This window comes from Vombatus ursinus, unplaced genomic scaffold, assembly GCF_900497805.2.
Source record: "Vombatus ursinus unplaced genomic scaffold, bare-nosed wombat genome assembly UNPS02014781.1, whole genome shotgun sequence".
Classification (NCBI taxonomy): domain Eukaryota; kingdom Metazoa; phylum Chordata; class Mammalia; order Diprotodontia; family Vombatidae; genus Vombatus; species Vombatus ursinus.
This window is the reverse complement of record NW_020954559.1, coordinates 39,273,080-39,290,848: the sequence shown is the minus strand read 5'-3', so window position 1 is coordinate 39,290,848 and position 17,769 is coordinate 39,273,080. Positions and strand designations below refer to the sequence as shown.

Below are 17,769 nucleotides of genomic sequence, written 5' to 3'. Positions count from 1 at the left end.
GTTACTTAACTCAAAATCAATATATAGCAAATTAGGGGTATAGAGACCGAGATGTATGGGGTTACTCATATAAGTCACTTTCAATTACCTATTGTCATGAGGGTAAGATGAAAACCTGTCCCAATTATTAGGGCACTGTAAAAGTTACTGTCTGCTGGAAAATAAAGCCATCTTTTACGTTATATACATTATTATCTATTTCCTTCAGTCTTCCATAAATTAGCCAGGAGAACACTGGTTCTTCTGGCCCTGCCACCTCCATGCAGGTGAATACTGTAGCCAGGTATAATCAGCATGGAAGGTCAAGAAATAAAACCCCTCATAAATGCAACATAGGGCAATGTTGGGAATTAAGAGCATCACAAAGTTCATCACCAGGGTATATCTTTTAGGTCCTGGCAATTCAATTTCACTCAATTTTTAAAGCAAAGCCAGACCAAAAAAAATTCTAGACAGAATAATCCTGAATTAGAAAAACACAGAGCTTGTTTAAAATGCCCATGCGCGTTTTATTAATAAAAACTAACAGTGCCAAGTTAAACAAGTCAAACAATTAAAGTCTCTTTAAATTCCATAAAATATTACAGAAAAGTTTATTTGTGTTTCAATAAAAAGACTATTGTCTTTGAACAGGCAGCTGACAGCATTTGTGCAGTTAATTTTGCTTTGTGAATAAATTTAAAAAGAGACTACACCGCCTGCCTGAAATGCTTTTTTTAATAAAAAAATGAACTATTAAAAATGATTGACAAATTTTGAGTTAAAAAACTGTTAAAACATTTTCTATATTTAATTTCAACTTTATAATAGATTACAGGAAGATGCTTACGAAACAAATACAAACATTTGTTTCTGTACATGTCTTTAAATGATAGACTTATAGTATGTAAACAACTATATAATAAAAAGTTTCCAAAGTCTGCCTGTAAGAAATCAGGCAAATTTTACATAAGCAATAAATCATTCCAAACCTTCAAGATATTTTATATAGCTGCACCAGCATGGCAGTAAACTTTTGCCAAACAAAAACTTTTTTTTTTAAACCTTTTTAATCCATACATACCAACATATAGAGGAAAATTATATAAACTTGATGGAATTACAACAGTAAATATAATTTAAGGGAAATAAATTCATAACATTTATGATGCTTAATGTTTAAAAAAGTAAAACTTTTTTTTTGTTTGGTTCTTTGGACATTGCATGATTTAGCAAAATAAAAACGTATCATTTGCTATCCATCAATTAGTGGCACCACTTCAAAACACTCTTCAAATAAATGGCCATTCAGTGAACCATTTTCCACAAAAGGATAGCCTTTTATTTTCATTGATGTGGATGAAGTACAATTTCTTCAACAAATTCAGCAAGAATTGTTATGGGGCAAAATGGACATTCCTTCAAGTAAAAAATATTAGAAAACAAAACACAAAATCCTACCGAGTAAATAAAGGATCTGCATTAGCACACTGGTATCAAAACACACATTCACACCACATTTTAAAAATCCTACGAAAAACAATCCTTGCTTGCTTATCAGAGCCGCACTCTCTAAATTCAACAGCTTACCCATATTTCCTTAGGGGTAGGATCAAAAATAAAAATAAAAATCCACATTTTTAAAAAAAGTTCTCTTCCCTAGAACAATTTATTCCTGAAGCTGAATTTGAAGGGAGGGAAACGTCTACACGCCAAGAAATCAGTCTTCATCGTCATTTTCATTAAAGTCATCGTCATCGTCGTCGTCTTCCCCAACATAAGATACTGGAGTTTCAACTCGGGAGCCACTATACTGAGAGCCATTGGAACTTGTTGCCAACATTCCATCTGTACCATTGGTAAAATCACTGCAGAGTGAAAAATAACAGCTGTCATTGTAGTCCCCAAGGCGAAATTTTTTTTTTTTTAACTTAAAGGGCTTAAGAAGGGCAGCAACGCATTCATAGTGTAAGTTTTTAAGGTTTAGACGTAGAAGTGTAAACACATAGATCAATCGCCATTGACACAGAATCTTTTCCCCTCAGGGAACTTTCACTTAACAGTGGCATATTTGTCTTCACAGTATTCCCATGAAGAATATGGTGACAGGCTAGGAAACAAGCTCTCCAAAGATTCGTGACTTATTCAAGGCTACATAGTAATCACAATAGTGATAGCATCTAAGTGACACCTTCCCACAAGGAGCACAAATGATGGGCCAATTTGTGTAATGGTTTAAAAAATATATACTTGCTACAAATCAACATTTCAGACAATTTGACATCCACCAATAACCTGTATTACGAGACTTGTTCAGGGTCACAAGTAAGTGGCTGAGGCAGTTTTCCTGATTCCAATTCTAGCACTCTAACTTCTGAAACACTTAGCTGCCACAGGACCTAAGCTCCCTGCACAGGTGCAGAATTTCTCATGATGTATGTAATGGGCTAAATAGGAGATGCTACTCTATGTCTACTTGAGAGCTACACACCTTCCTATCAGTAAGATCTCCCCAGATGGGACTGTTTCTGGAACATTTCTGGGATTCTAATCTACTTGGTTCAGGTTGAAACCAGGAAGATATCCCAGAACGAGAAGATCCATAGGCCCAAAACGGTCAAGAACTTGTGAGTCGTTATGCCCAAAGCAGCTAACCAGCAATATTGAGACATCTCTGGTACCCTCCAGCCATTCTGGCAAGCTACCCAAAGATGTCTGTGAACACTTGTCGATTAGTATTCAAAAAAACCCAGAAACTTTAACAAGGGCAGGAATTCAGCAGGTCCCAAAATACGAGTATGTGGCACTTTGTGCATACTGCAGAAGATGCTAAATCCTTAGCAAATTTTAGTTAGTAGTGATGATAATCATAAGCGCAAAGTCAAGCATTCAAAGCAAGCTTTTTTGACTTCCAATGCGCTTCTTTATCTATAAGACCACCGTCCTAAACATGACATGAGAAAGAACAGCTACAGATCTGTCAAAGTACCTTATCATCATTTCTAATGCTTGCCTGATACAATGACGAATCAGTAGTGTCATGTGGTAGATAACTTCTCTAATGGTACAAATTGCAATATATTTACAACCTGTCATTCTGTCAGATTCTTGTCCACATCCTTCTATAAATCTCCTATAGAGGATTTCCCTGATACAAGGGAGAGCTTCTAATCTTTATATATTTTGTAGATACCACTGCAAGTGTTGGGCTGTCCACCGCTCATTCCTACAGTGCTAGCCAGTCTCTAATAATCTGCTTGATAATGGCTGTGAAGCCACTTCTTGCACACAAGTTAGAGTTGGCAATATGAGAAAGTATAGTGGAATGTAAAACTATCATGTGCTCTTTCTCCCATGTCCTTTCAGTCAAATAAGATTTTGATTTACCAGTGATCATAGTGGACCATGACTGACAGTCATATTCATCAGGAGAATGGTGGTGTTTAAAAAAATATTTTGTGGGTCATGGAGATGTTTAGGATTGTCTTTGGGAATGTTGAAAACACTGCATAATCATCCCAAGTATAAAATTGCTTATCTGCTTTTATTCAATTCTTCACCTAAGTCATGTACAGTCCCTATTTAAGACAGATGTACTCAAACAACTCAGTGGGCTTCCACCCAACTGCATATCATAAGATGGGATTCCTCTGTCCATTTATTTTTTTTTCTTGCCCTCTATTTCATGCTAAAACGTTTTAATCGGCTATGAATCTTTTTACTGGGGAAGGCCTCAGTAAGATTCCGGAAGCATTATGTTCACAGTGTCTATGAACAAGAGCTAGAGTACCCAACCCTTCTTTCATTCCAACTTTATGCAGGACATCCTCCATGACATGCTTTCCTTGATCCTGATAGTTATAACAGATAACATTCACATAGCACTTTAAAGTTTGGCAAAGTACTTGACATACATCTCTGTCCTATTTGACTCTCACAACAACCCAGTGAGTTAGGTGCTGTTATTTTCAATTTCACTTTATGGATGAAGAAACTGAGGCTGAGAAGTTAAGTGACTCGCCCATGGTCAGAGAAGAAGCAAGTAGATCATGCAGGAGTTGTATCTAGTCCCACTACTCTTTGTACAAAATGAATCAAGGAATTGTATCATCTTGTACACATAAAGGATAGCTTGTTTTAGTTTTGCAGGCTACATTTCAATTAACCAAGTTAAATGATTTTAATAATAAAAAAATGTGGAGAAGGAAGTTCTTCATACTTTTCAGGTAATTGTGTGACTCCAGCAATAAAGAAATTATGTGACTAGTGATGTAGATGCTGAAGAAAACTGTAAAAGCCTGCGGGCTCTCTTCATAAGGGATCCTTAAGGATACCTTCAGTTTATGTATAGATCATGCAGATGAAAGAAAAATAGGTATATGGGTTAGTACTTGATACTTTCTTGTTGCCTTTTTTTTTCTAATAATACTGTCTAGGTGTTTTCTCTCCTCTTTTCATTTTTTCCCAATCCTTGGGATAGCTTGAAAGTTGATGCCTGAATCCCTTTAAAAGTGTGTCACTGACAAAAACAGGCTTCTTCTGTGTGTACTTGGTCTGGTCAAGCTGCTCCTTCTAACTTCTTATGTCTTGATGGTTCCAGTGACCAAGAAGAGAAAAGATCATTACATAAAGGATGACAAATCCACTCAATTTTGTGTCATCATGCTTTATAGCTTAAGCTCTATCAGGTTGGATTTGCTTAATTGGTTTTCATACAAAATTCTATTTGCTTGTTTTATAATCTATTGCTCTGAGATGTGACACCTCCCACTATCTTCAGCAATCCTCCCCCAACGTGTTATGTAAACAGTCTTATACTCAAAATTAGTGTTATCTATGTTATCCATGTTTGTCCACTTAGCCAGAAAATCAAATACATTTACAGACTGTGGTGGTTCTCAGGGCTGTTTTGGTCTTCTTATTGAGGCAACTGTTTTATAGAAATTAAGTATCTCAAAGAAACGGTGATAATCAGATGCCATTACTTTTTTCCCTACTTCTCAAGAGTCCACATATCTAAATGTGTCATGTTTTTAGAGACTTCCTTCTAACAAGGTACACCTTGTGTAGATGTTAAGATCATACCAGACTCTTTGACATATGTAACAAGAGATAACTCTGTTCAATGATCCTCCAATTATCAAGGAAGCCATAAAACAAGTAAGTGTAGACTCAATCAAGGTGTTCACCACTGTCACGAAGTATGTGTGCTACACAGAGTCCAAACAGAACACAGATTTTCCCTATAGAAAAGTCCACCCGATATTCCTGTAGTGGATGTTTTTGTGCTGGATACATTAAGCATTGAAATCTCTCAATGAGATCCACAATCACTCACAATAGTTCAGCCTGTAATTCACAGAAGGTGGTGGAAGAATGCACACAGTCTAGACCAGGGGTGGGGAACTTCCGGCCTCGAGGCCACATGTGGCCCTCTAGGTCTTCAAGTGTGGCCCTTTCACTGATTTGTTCTGTGAAGTTTGGATTCTGTCCAATGGCTGCACTTGAGGACCTAGAGGGCCACATGTGGCCTTGAGGCTGAAGGTTCCCCACCCCTGGTCTAAACTGTGATGTATAGCTGAATAGGTAGTCCATTGAGCTGATCCATCAATGATACTCTTTATCATACAGCTATCCACAGATAGACAATGAGCTGGAACCCAGAATCAAATGGGGAAAGATAGGTTAGACTGCATTTGTGAAATTGCATTGGCTTCAGGGACACCAAGCTCTTTTCTGGTGCAAAGATCTATCTTTTAAACATAAATATTTTTCAAGTAATGATAGATAGCTATGAATCATGGAACATCATCTCCAAAGAACTTGATACAGATGAATGAAATGAATGGAAAAGAACTCAAGCAATTCCTGTGTGCAAATCCCTATGAATACAAATGGAAAAGTTAGACAGTCCTTGCTCTCAAGAAGCTCACATTTTAATAGGAAGAGATGACACACCCATATTCTAGGAGGTTTTAGCTGCGAATCAGGAGGACAGGTTCAGTGGTTCTTAGGGTACAGTAGCAAAGCAGATGGTGGGACACCTTTAATGTCATTCCCATGGTTAAAATAACATTTCTTATGATGAGCCATGGACTTTGGTGGTAACAACTTCTTTGCTGGGTCTTCAGTAGCTATATCCACTGACAAGGCAATGGCGATGGCCCCTGCAGAAGTAGTTACTAGTTCACATCTCCACAAGAGTTGATTCTCTGGATGATGGTTGGAGGGGCTGGGCTAGATGTAGGGCCTGTGGTCTGGGAGATGTATGAGGTGGGTGAGTGGGGAGGTGGTGAGGGCTATTGCCATTCTTGGGGCTCTTGGGCTTATGCTCCTGGGCTGCCCCCATAGAGATGATCTGAGAGGAGATAGTAGCAAAAATCTGACACCCTAAGCACACTGTGCCTCTTGTCTCTTTTCTTTGTGATACTCTTTTAGAACCTCTTGTGTTCCATATATTATTGCTGGCAGTATGGAAAATATGAGCGTTTGCTTTGGGGCCATTACAAGAACTCTGCAATTACTTACAAACAATCCAGTCTACTTCCCTTCCCTCATTCTAATTAGGGCTTAACTCATCCATATGTATGATCTGTCACAGATGTATATATTGACAGACAAACTTTACAGGGAGTCCATCAAATGCAAGTTGTAATCTAGACAATGGACATTCTTCACCCACAGGTTTTTCCTGTGTGGATGGTCAACCCAAATTCTTCTGAATAATTACAAAATTTTTCCAGGAGGGAATATTCTAGAGCTTGAAGCAATCAGCACAATGCCATTCACCAGAAGGAACATGTAGAAGTCATCATCCACAGAGAATCCCAGTTCAGCTTGTACTCTGTCCTAGATCTCATCTATCACAGTGGCACATACTTCTGGGGAGCACAAAGTTCCCTATTTTATGCTTCTATTGATATTATCACCAGGGGATCTTTTGAACAGACTTATTTCTGTTACATCTTTCAACGAATATGGAATGACTTTAATGTATGGATGCCACATACTGTGTTGAAAAAAGGTCCATATAATAGTGCTTTGTTATAACAAAATCAAATCAAGAAGAATTTACTGAGTGCCTACTATGTGCCAGGCACTAAAAGACTTTGTGGGGGTGAAGGGGGGAGTGGGGGAAAGAGAAGCAAAGATGTAATCAATAATAAACACAATGGAGCTTATATTTTCTGCATTTTTGAGTTAATTGTAAAATAATATGGTACAGGCCACTACTGAATTTAACTATGAAAGTCCATTTGTTCCCTATTAAAACCTCCATCTATGATGCCCTTGAGTCATGTTCAGATGACCATCACAAAGATTTATATAAATGGGGGTTAGCGTATAGCTCAGTAGCTCTCTTTGCTGTGGCAATAAATTGACATTAGTTAAATGCCTATGTAAAACTATTATTCTCAGTATTTATTCATTTCTGTTTCTGATGTCATTTTAGCCATTTTTGATTGCCAGGATTCAATTATTTCAATTTAATAGCGTATCTTTTTCTCATTATCATTCCTTCTTCTTGGTTTTTACTCATTCCAACTTTAGCTGTGCCGAGTCAATAGTTTGACTCTTCGATCGGGGATAACTTCAATATCAATAACAAGTCTTCTGTTCTGCTAAAATATTGATTTTATTTTATTTTTGTGATGTTAATTGGTGCTCACCATGTCTAACATCAACCAATTATTTTCTCAAGTAAAGTGTTCATGATATAAAGGTATGAGGCTTCAGTTTAATTTATGTCTTCAGCCTCTCTCATTCCTTCTTCCTAAATTATGCTTTCCCATATATTTTTCCCCATCCTCACTTTTCCTGCCTTTGTGCTGAAGTCAGAGAATATGTTGATTTAATTATTAATAATCCTTATTAAAGGAGGGTCTTACTGAGTTCTTTAAAGAATCTTTCTACTTCTTCATTCTTCATTCATTCATTCATTCATTCATTCATTCTATTTCTTCATCCCTTATCTGAGGGATGTACACAATTACTTCTACGGTAATCTTTTTTTTTTGTAAATACTTATTAATACTGTAATACATGATATTCCATACAAGGTAATGTTTCTTACTGCCTTTAGATACATGATCAAACCCATTTCTCCAACTCCTTTTTGTACACGGATTTCCAGTTAGGGTGGAATTTCTTTCTTTCTTCTGTTTTCATTTACATTGAGAATGTCTTCCACCAAGTTCTTCTCAGATGCTTTGTCATGGTATGGAGATAATCCCAATTTCTTGAAGGCTATGTGAGCAAAGCATCAGGTTTGGAAGATTCTATCACGCTAAAAACATTTCCAGTATGGCCCCAGCAATAGACGTAGTCTGTTTTCCAAGGACCAGCCTAGCTAAGTAGAGAATGGTACATCACCAATAGTCTGAACACTTGGTGATAGACTTTTTGGTCATGGTAACCCATATAAATGTGAATAATTATTATCACAAAAAGCAAAGTTCTAAATTCAATGAGTCCAATGTGATAAAACACAACTTGAGGTAAATTTGTTAGGAAAAGAAAGTAATGTAAGTAAAGAAAAAACTCACATAGGCAAGTTAGACAGCAGGATAACTTACAGAGGCAGAAATCTAATTTGTTGATGTAGCACAGATGAACAAACCACTCATCTCCAACCAGTATATCAGTTATGTGCTTACAAGTACTCAGCCATGTTGAAAACAAAAAATAAAATACAGTTTTTAAAAAAGATATGCTCTTCTGTATTAATTCTATAAACTAGTTTCACCTGGCAGAAAACCTTGTGCCACTTGAAGTCGAACCTGATGATGATGTGACATATACACTGCTGATTGATCCCTGAGCCATTTCTGAAAAACAGAAAGAAAATAAGTCATTTAATTAAGACAAAAAACAAACAAGAAATGTGAAAAGGCAAAGGAAATCGAGGTTATTCACAAAAAAAGAAGAAAAGGCTAAGAGTGGAAGCTTAATGATAGCTTTCATACAATGACAGTGATCAACTGTTCCTAATATCCACGAAGAACAGAACAGAAGGAAACAGGTTTAAAATAACTGCAGCATGAGGAATGTAAATAAGCCAGGAAGTCAGAGAGAAAGAACACTGTTAAGTTATTTGATTTTTTTGGAAATAGATCTTGCTTTCTCTAGGATGGTTTGGTCAACTTCTGCCCAACTGCAAGCAATAAACTAATTCTTTAAGGTCAATCCTTTCTAGCCCACTCATATTCTTCATCTTTTTTTTTTTTTTTGCCAGTTCATGTCTTTTAAAAAATGTTTTATTGATGGCTTGCCTTCATATCAGTTATTTCCCATTCTTCCCTCTCTACTAAAACCTCCCCAAGTGACAGAAAAACAATGAAACAAAAACATTCCATATGTATACGCTATTACATCCTGACAGACCCTGACCTCTCCGCCATGAAACAAGAAGTATATTTCATTATCTCTTCTTCTGATTTGAATTCAGATTTTTTCAAGTAATCTGTTCATTTACATTGTCGTAGTCACTGTGTATACTCTCCTCCTGGTTTTGTTATTTTGTCCTGTACAGGTTTGTACAAACCTCCCCATATTTCTTTGAATTAATTTATGGATGAAGTATTTCATTATATTCATTTATATTCATTAGTACTTTCAGCACTCACACACCAAAGAGTACTCGCTGCTCATAGGTACCACCATTTGCTACCACCAACAGTGATGTTAGGGACATTCTGGCACATGTACCAGATCTTTACTTTAGCACTGTTTTTGTCTTTGATCTCCGTGGGGCATGTGCTGAGTAGTGGGACTGCTCAGTGGGGACAGTTTAGATACTCTATTTCCATGATCACAAATTAAGAGAATAGTTGGCTCATTCTGCAAGTCCACGAACAGTAGGTAAGTGTGCCTCACCTCCAAAAACCCCTCCAATAATGTTCTCATCTTTGCCAATCTGCTTGGTGGAAGCCAAAGATCAAAGTTGTTTATTTTGTTATTATTACTAATAATTTGGAACATATTTTCAAATGGCCATTTAGGGTTGGTAATTCTTTTGAAAATTATTCAAATCCTTTGATCATTAACTGTGGAATGCCACTTGGTACAATTTCCCGTATATGTGGAGTATCAGACTTGAATAAATACCCAAGGCAAATATTTTGCCCACTTTACTCTTCTAATTCCACAGAAGCAATTCTTTTGTTTGTGCAAAGTCTTTTTAATTGTATACTCAGGATTATCCTCTTCCTATTTTATGCCTCTGTCCCCTGTTTAATTCTTTCCCTAGACACAGCTGTGAGGGGTACCTTATTTCATTCCCTTCTTACTTCTTAATAATATGCCCTTTTATATTTCAGGTCACATAGACAATTTGATCTCATTGTAAAAGACGTTGCAAGATAATGGGATAAATCTAATTTCTGCTAAACTCAAGTCTAGTTTTCACAACAGTTCTTATCAAATTGAGTCCTTCCCCCCAATAATTGATGTTCTCAGGTTTATCCAACCCAAGACCTACTGTTTTCATTTGCCCCTTTTTCTTACTTATCGTGTCTGTTCCACCGTTCTATTTTTCTTTTTGTAAACCAGTACCAAATAGATTTGATTATTACTGATTTATAACATTATTGAAGGTATGGCAACACAATACCCATTTCATTTGCACATATTCTCATTTTCCGTAAGATTCTAGAACTTTTTTTTTTTAAATGAATTTTATCACTTTTGTCTAGTTCCAAGAAAATATCTCCTTGGTAATCTGATTGGTATAGCAATAAATCTCAAATTAATTCAGGAAATAATCATTTTTATTATAATGACATAGTCATTATCCACTTCCTTTTCTAAGAGGCAAAACTATTTCTGTTTGTGGGCACCATGATGGTATGATTAGAAAATCCTAAAGAATCAGCAGAGAGATTGATAAGAGTGATTAATAGATATATAAGGGTAGCAAATATAAAATAAATCCAAGGTAATCATCAGCATTTTTGTACAATGCTAACAAAAACAAGAAATGTTGATGAGAAATTTCACTGAAAAAAATGTAAAATGCACCAAGTATTAACCTATTTAATATTTAAGTTTTAATAGTTGAAGATACTATTAATAATATTAATATAATCTTAATTATATTAATATTTTAATAGTTTAAGAGTTAACCTATCAAAGCTTGCATCAGAGTTACGTAACTACAACAGTGTTATATACAGAAAGAAGTTCTAGTGTCAGGAGACTTAGGTACAATTTTGCTTCTAATAATTATTACCTGTGAGACTTTGGAAAAATTACTTAAACCTCCTCAGGCCTCAATTTCTTCATTTGTAAAATGAAAAGATTGGACTAGTTAGCTTCTGATGTTCCCCTCCTGTTCTCAATCTAAGTTCAATGAGATGTAAAATACTCTACAGAAATAAGAGGAGACTTCTATAAAGGAAGATAGATTCATTGCTTATGCTTAGAAAAGGAAGCCCCAATTCTGCTGTCAGATACGACAACAATAAACATTGATCAGTCCAGATAGACAGAGAGAGACTGTTATGTTTAAAGGCACCATAGATGTTGGGAAATGAACAGGATTAAATGTATATGCATCAAATAGCATAGCAATTAAATTCCTAAAAAAAGATAAGTAAATCGTAAAAAGACAATGAAAGTAACAGTAATAGTTTAGTATTCCTCTAAGAGTAAGATAAATTGAACAGGAAGATAGTGGATTTTTTTTTTGTATAGCGGATTTTGTTTTCTTGCTACTACAGCTAGCATTTCTAGAATTATGTCATGTAAAAGAGCCTATTTGTTTTAGTCTTTTTCAAATAAATGAGTGAAGTATTTGTCAAAAGCTTCTCTTGTATCTACAAAAGTAATGATAGAGTTTTTCTTACATATGGTTTAAATGATTAATGATATTACATTTTCCTAATGTCAAACCATCCTCGCATCCGTGGTATGAATCCAGCGTGAACATACTGAATGATTTGCTAAGGATTTTATTTAAAATTTTACATCAATGTTCTTTACTAAGACTAATGTACAGTTGTCTTCTACTTTTTTCTGCTCTTCGGGCAACAGTACCATTTCTGTCTCTATCCAACGATGTTAATAAAAACAACAGCAACAACAACTGGTTAAAACTGAACGCTGCAAAATTATAATGACCAAGTTTGGTCCCTACAAAGTTATATGAAATGAAATCTCTCCTGGCTACTTTGCAGAAGCTGGGGCAAGGTGGAAGCCTTCAAGGGTGTGGAGCATTGATAATAACAGACTTTTTTATTATGTTGTTTCACTTTTTGCTGAACTTTTTTTCTTAATAAGAGATGGCTCTCTGCTGAGAGTGGGGGTTAGGGATACCATGGATAATGTAGGTGACATATCAGTAAATTTTATTTTTTAAAAGTTTGGTAATGTATATTCTGTTCCTATTTTGGAGAATTTTTTGGTGGCACAGGTATTAATGACTTTTTAAATAGCCAAAAATGTTCAATCATAAATACATCTGTCTCAAGATTTTTCCCCTTTTTGGCAAATCATTTAAGGACTGGTGACATCTTTCTCTAAATCAGGGTCGTGTAAGATGTCTACTTTATTACTCCATTATGCCCTGGTATATGATCAACTTTTATAAAGTTGCCTTGTATACACTGAAAAATATGCATATTTAACATATCCATTCACAAGTCATCACAGGTCAAGTAAATCTAGTTTAACAAATTATTCACTTCTATATTTTCCTTATCTTCCTGTTCAATTTATCTTACTCTTAGAGGAATACTAAACTATTACTGTTACTTTCATTGTCTTTTTACTATTTACTTATCTTTTTTTAGGAATTTAATTGCCATGCTATTTGATGCATATACATTTAATCCTGTTCATTTCCCAACATCTATGGTGCCTTTAAACATAACAGTCTCTCTGTCTATCTGGACTTGATCAATGTTTATTGTTGTCATATCTGACAGCAGAATTGGGGCTTCCTTTTCTAAGAGTTTCCTAAAATAGAACAGGTTTTGTTCCATCCCCTGTATTTGTTTTTCTCCATGTAACTGTATTTTAATTATCTTTCTTGTAGGCAACAAATTATTTGGATTTTTTTTTCTTATCCATTTCTTTGTTACTGAAGAAGTTAACTTTTCACATTTAGAGTTGTCTGTGTAGTCTTCATGGCTATTAACTTTGTATTATCTTCCATTAACTACTTGACATGAATATGCAAATAGATAGGCATACAGGGGTCATCCTGTCTTTGTTGTTTTCCTCATTATCTCTCTTTTAACCTAGCAAGCTCAGTTCTGCCTTCTCTCAGTTCTATCCTCCCTGGACATCCAACGCCCTTCTCTTTGACAGTGGGAGTAAGAACTGAAATGCATCACTCAGTCTTGTAGTAGCTATCTTCTCAAGTATCCAAGCTTCCTGCACAAAGTCCACTGCAAGTCTCTTATCTGCTTCCTTCCTCCTTCTTCCTTCGGGTTGCTCCATGATGATGCCAGATCATTTCCTTTCTGCTGGCTATACCTAAATCCTACTTTTCCCTCTGTATTTTGCACCTCAATGATATTTCCCAAAGGCAGAGGGAGGAACTGAAAAATTCTAATCTCCCTCTCCCCTCTAGTGCTGACCAGTCATTATCTTGGTCCTTTGTTTCACTCTCTCCTTTCTCTATTTAGGAGAAATGTCTTTGTACTATCTTACCACCTATAATACTGGTTATCCAAGGCATAGGATTTTTTTCTCACAAAAAAATAATTCACTTCCCCTACCTTTCCTCCTGATTTTTCCTATTATGCTTTTTTACTACTTAGATTATCTATTAATACTCTTTTTGCTTTCTCCCTCTCAGCATGTCAAGTTTTTTTTTTTTGTTTAAATCAAACAGAACCTATTTTCAAGTTCAGTATTCTTGTTTTATAGAGCTCTCATGTTTCCAGTATGGTTGTTTTTCTTTTTAAAATTCTACTCTATCATTTTTTTCCTTCCAGAGCTTCATTTTTGTGTTCCACTTGTCACTTTGTTTTTCTGATCTTAATTCTTTCATATGTACACTTTCTTTTCAGATTGCTCTTTTGAACCATTCTAGACATTCTTGGAGTTGCTTCACTGTTATTTAAGAAGGGCCTTGAAGAATTTGTTGAGCTTTCTTCACCTTCCTCAAATGACTGTGATTCAATTTCTTATTACAAAATACTCATTCACTCAGAGGGCTCTTTTCTTCAAACATTTACTCATTTCTCCCCCTCAATTACCTCTTGAACAATGATTACAATGATTCTGCTGACTTTTTTTATGGCATTCTTGCTGAAAATGTGTTGGTTATTAATCATCTCCCCTCACAGGTCTAATATTCCTGTGCCCTCATGCTTTCAAACCAGCTCTTTTCACAGGTTCATGAAGTCTGGCTGAGAATGGTCAGCTAAGACGCCAATGCAAAGAAACTCTGAATGCTCACTACTTATTCTCTACCTTTCCCAGTCCCACTCTTCCATTTTCCATCATCCTTTCTGAAAATGAAATCCCTCTCACCACACGAGCTGGTTGTGAAGGTGTCAAGGGAGATGTGGAGTGGAGAAAAGGTCCCACAGGATGCCTCTCGAAGGCGTACTTCTGGGAAGCCTCTGAAGTGTGTGCTCTCTTCTACTCCCTTGTGACCCTTCCTACTAACCGCTTTTCTTTTTTTCCACTCCTGTGCTACACTAATCAATTTTCTTCACCATGGAATTTCTGGTTCCTCCATTTTCTCCCAGACTCCACAATCCTCCGTGACCATTTCCTTTCCAACTTCTCCAGACTCAGGGCTATTCAGATTCAAAGACTTCAAGCCCCCCAGGACTGGAATTTCCAATGGGATATCAACACAGGATTAGTTAGGGAGGGACAAGAAAGTGAAAGGTAGGAAAAAGGTCCAGGACATGATGCTGGCTAATTGGTCTCCAGGAGCAATTTCTTTTGTAAAAATAATCTGTTCTTTTACTTATTACCAGGTTCTTTCACTTATCTTCTTGATGTCATTGCTGAGTTTTCTAAACTTGGGGCTTTTAAATGGTATTATGTGATATGGTAGGGAGAGAGACATCCTTCACAATTCTACCAGGATTCTCCAATCCGTATTGTAATATAACACATTCAACCCACACTTTCAAGGACAACATGTCAAACTTCTCAGAAAGAGATTTTAATCATAAACCCCTCTCTCTTCAAGCTACTATATGCTAACATACTCAACCAAATAGTCACCAGACTAACATGTTGCTTTTTACTGGGTGCATGGGATTGAAATGATGCTAAAATAAGAGAATCGCATTTCTGCCACCTGCTCATTGCATTTGAGCTCCCTATGACTTACAAATCTCAACAGCCCCTAGTATCTGATTTTTATGCCCAGTCTTTTCATTCCTTATTATCCCTGGGTGTTTTGTATCTGGAATCCTTCAGAAAGGAAAGGTGTAACATTTTTACCAGAAGAGGGATAATCAACTTTAAAGTCTGTTCAAAGTATGTCTTTGCACACTGTCAAATGTGAACAGCATCATGGCAATTAAATACTGTCTCACTGACCTGTCACATATGGTTCCAGAGCTTTAGGTACCAAACTTCTTGCCATTTTTAGGTCTTCTGCAGAACAGCTTCCAGATTCTAGCCCACAAGCCATCCCCATTCGCTTTAATACTTCTATGTCATCGTGGATTTCAAATGTGTTGTCGAAATTAAATAGATACTCAAATCTGAAAGGGAAGATTTCATTATTAAAACATCAAGAAGATTATGAAGATATCCTGTTGATGAACACACACCACACATGCCTGAGAGGACGACTGCTCTCAAAAGCGAAGCAAAGCCAGCAATGAGAGAAGTAGGCTGGTATCCATGAGGCACAGAATCTGCTGCCTAGGAGCTAGAAGTATAACACACAGCCCTAAAACTTACATCCTCAACTTCTCCCATTCTCCAATATAAGCTCTCTCTGAAAACTGATAGGCTAATAATCACCCCCGCTTCCTTAAGTTTGATGAAATACTCTCTCCTCCCCCCAAAACCAGAATTATGTCTTTAATACTTAAAAATATTGGGTCAGGGATCTCGGGTCTCCCAGTGAGGAAAACTCCCTAAATCAATGAAGATGAGCAAGTTTTCTCCCCGAAATAGTTTTACAGAGTTGGTTAAGTGACTTGCCCAGGATGACTAAGCCAGTACATATAAGAAGTTGTACTTGAACACAGCTCCTCCAACTTAGAAGCCTGCCCACCGTTCACCATACTATTGCTTCCTCTCATATTTTTAAATTGATAGAATTTTTATATTTTTTTTCTTTGAAATAAGTAACCTGCAGGCAAAAAGAAAAGCAAATTTTATGCTTTAATAATAAAAAGTGAGATGTCATTAAGTTGTATTTACTAACAAAAATTCGTAGAAGCAGAGCCATATAGACAGTTTGGAAGCCAAGAAGACCTGAGATCAACTCCTGCTGCTGCTGCCACAGCCAGGCTCTGTGACCCTGGGCAAGCCATGGAGAAGGGGCTGACTATCTGCACCATCAATGAGTTCCTCATATCAGAGATAACACAGGTCTGGTCCCTAATCCCATCCCTAACTAAAATTAACTGAAGGAGGTGATGTATAGATATTTTGTCTTTAACAAAACCAACTATGGGATTTCTTCATTTTTTATTTGAAACTCACAGCTGAAGCAAAAGGGCGGATGGAAAACTTCTCTTTTCCATGAACAACCTACTTGTCGTTAGAAATACTGCAGTCGATCACTGTCTTCTTGCTGGTGTTCACAATGATAAAGGGGAGGTGGATGACAGAGTTGGAAGGTGGTGGGCGGCTGGCTTGCTGTTCTGTTTGACGATTTCTCTGCACCAAATTCTTGAAGGCAATTTGCTGAAATAAAATATACCAACTTATAGACTCACCACGTTACTCACTCACTTTTGATACTAAATATATCTTGGCCTCACCCAGAAATATAATACCTTCCTCCAGAACTCTTCACGCTCACATCACTGTGAGGTAAAACATCTTAGGTCGGAGCTGGCAGGTATCTTAGAGCCCATACAAGTCAACCTTTTTATTTCACATATGCAGAAGGTGAAGGCCAGAGAAGTGAGTCAATTCACCCAAGGTCATACAACTGACAAGCCTCAGAGCTGGGACTAGAACCTAAATCTCTTGCATTGTAGTCAGGAAGAGGGGCTTGACTCAACCTCTTTTAGAGAAGACATCAGAAATCTCCTGATTACAATGATTAATTCATGTCACCTCTTTAGCATTCAGAAAACTTTACAGTCTTCATAAAGAAAACCCATTGAAAATCAAATACTCTCTAAGGAGTGATATGAATTTAAGGAGTGCCCTAATATGCAGATTACTCATCATATCATTTAAACTAAAAAAAAAAAAAGAGTCCATACAAAAAAATGTTTTTTAAATCTATTTTTAAATGTCACGACCCATTCCATTACTTTACCCCTCACCCACCCCAACCATACCAACATGTGACTGGGGGAGAAAAACTTTCACTGTAAACATTAGTTAATTGCAAGGTCCTAAAATTCTAAAGTTTGAAAGAGTCTAGCCCAGAAACAACACTAAGCAAGCTCACATCTAAAACATCCCAGATAAATGGAATCTAACGTCTTCAAGGGGCTATAATCTTAGTTTCTAATTAATGTGAGTGATCCCTCCCATGACACATGCTGTAGCCCATCCGTGCCTGCCTACGTGAAGCTCATTCCTTCTCCCTCCTAAGTTCACCACAGGGTATCCACTCATTGCGCAGGGGGTGGTTCTGGCTGTTTCCTCACATGACAAGGATAAAGCACAAGAAGA

The 17,769-nt window shown here is 36.7% G+C and overlaps 1 protein-coding gene across 4 annotated transcripts in view; it reads right to left on the bottom strand.

Annotated features, from left to right (window-relative positions):
- Positions 1-1,298: 1,298 nt before the first annotated feature.
- LOC114046351 (transcription factor Dp-1) overlaps positions 1,299-17,769 on the bottom strand; it is a 129,995-nt gene continuing 113,524 nt past the window's right edge. For all 4 annotated transcript variants that reach the window (XM_027866658.1, XM_027866661.1, XM_027866659.1 and 1 more), the window contains exons 9-12: positions 16,670-16,821; positions 15,496-15,662; positions 8,726-8,807; positions 1,299-1,847 (exon numbers count right to left, since the gene is read on the bottom strand). In XM_027866658.1, the coding sequence (XP_027722459.1) occupies positions 1,700-1,847; positions 8,726-8,807; positions 15,496-15,662; positions 16,670-16,821 (549 nt within the window). In that variant the 3' untranslated portion in view covers positions 1,299-1,699. The remainder of the gene's footprint in view (positions 1,848-8,725; positions 8,808-15,495; positions 15,663-16,669; positions 16,822-17,769) is intronic.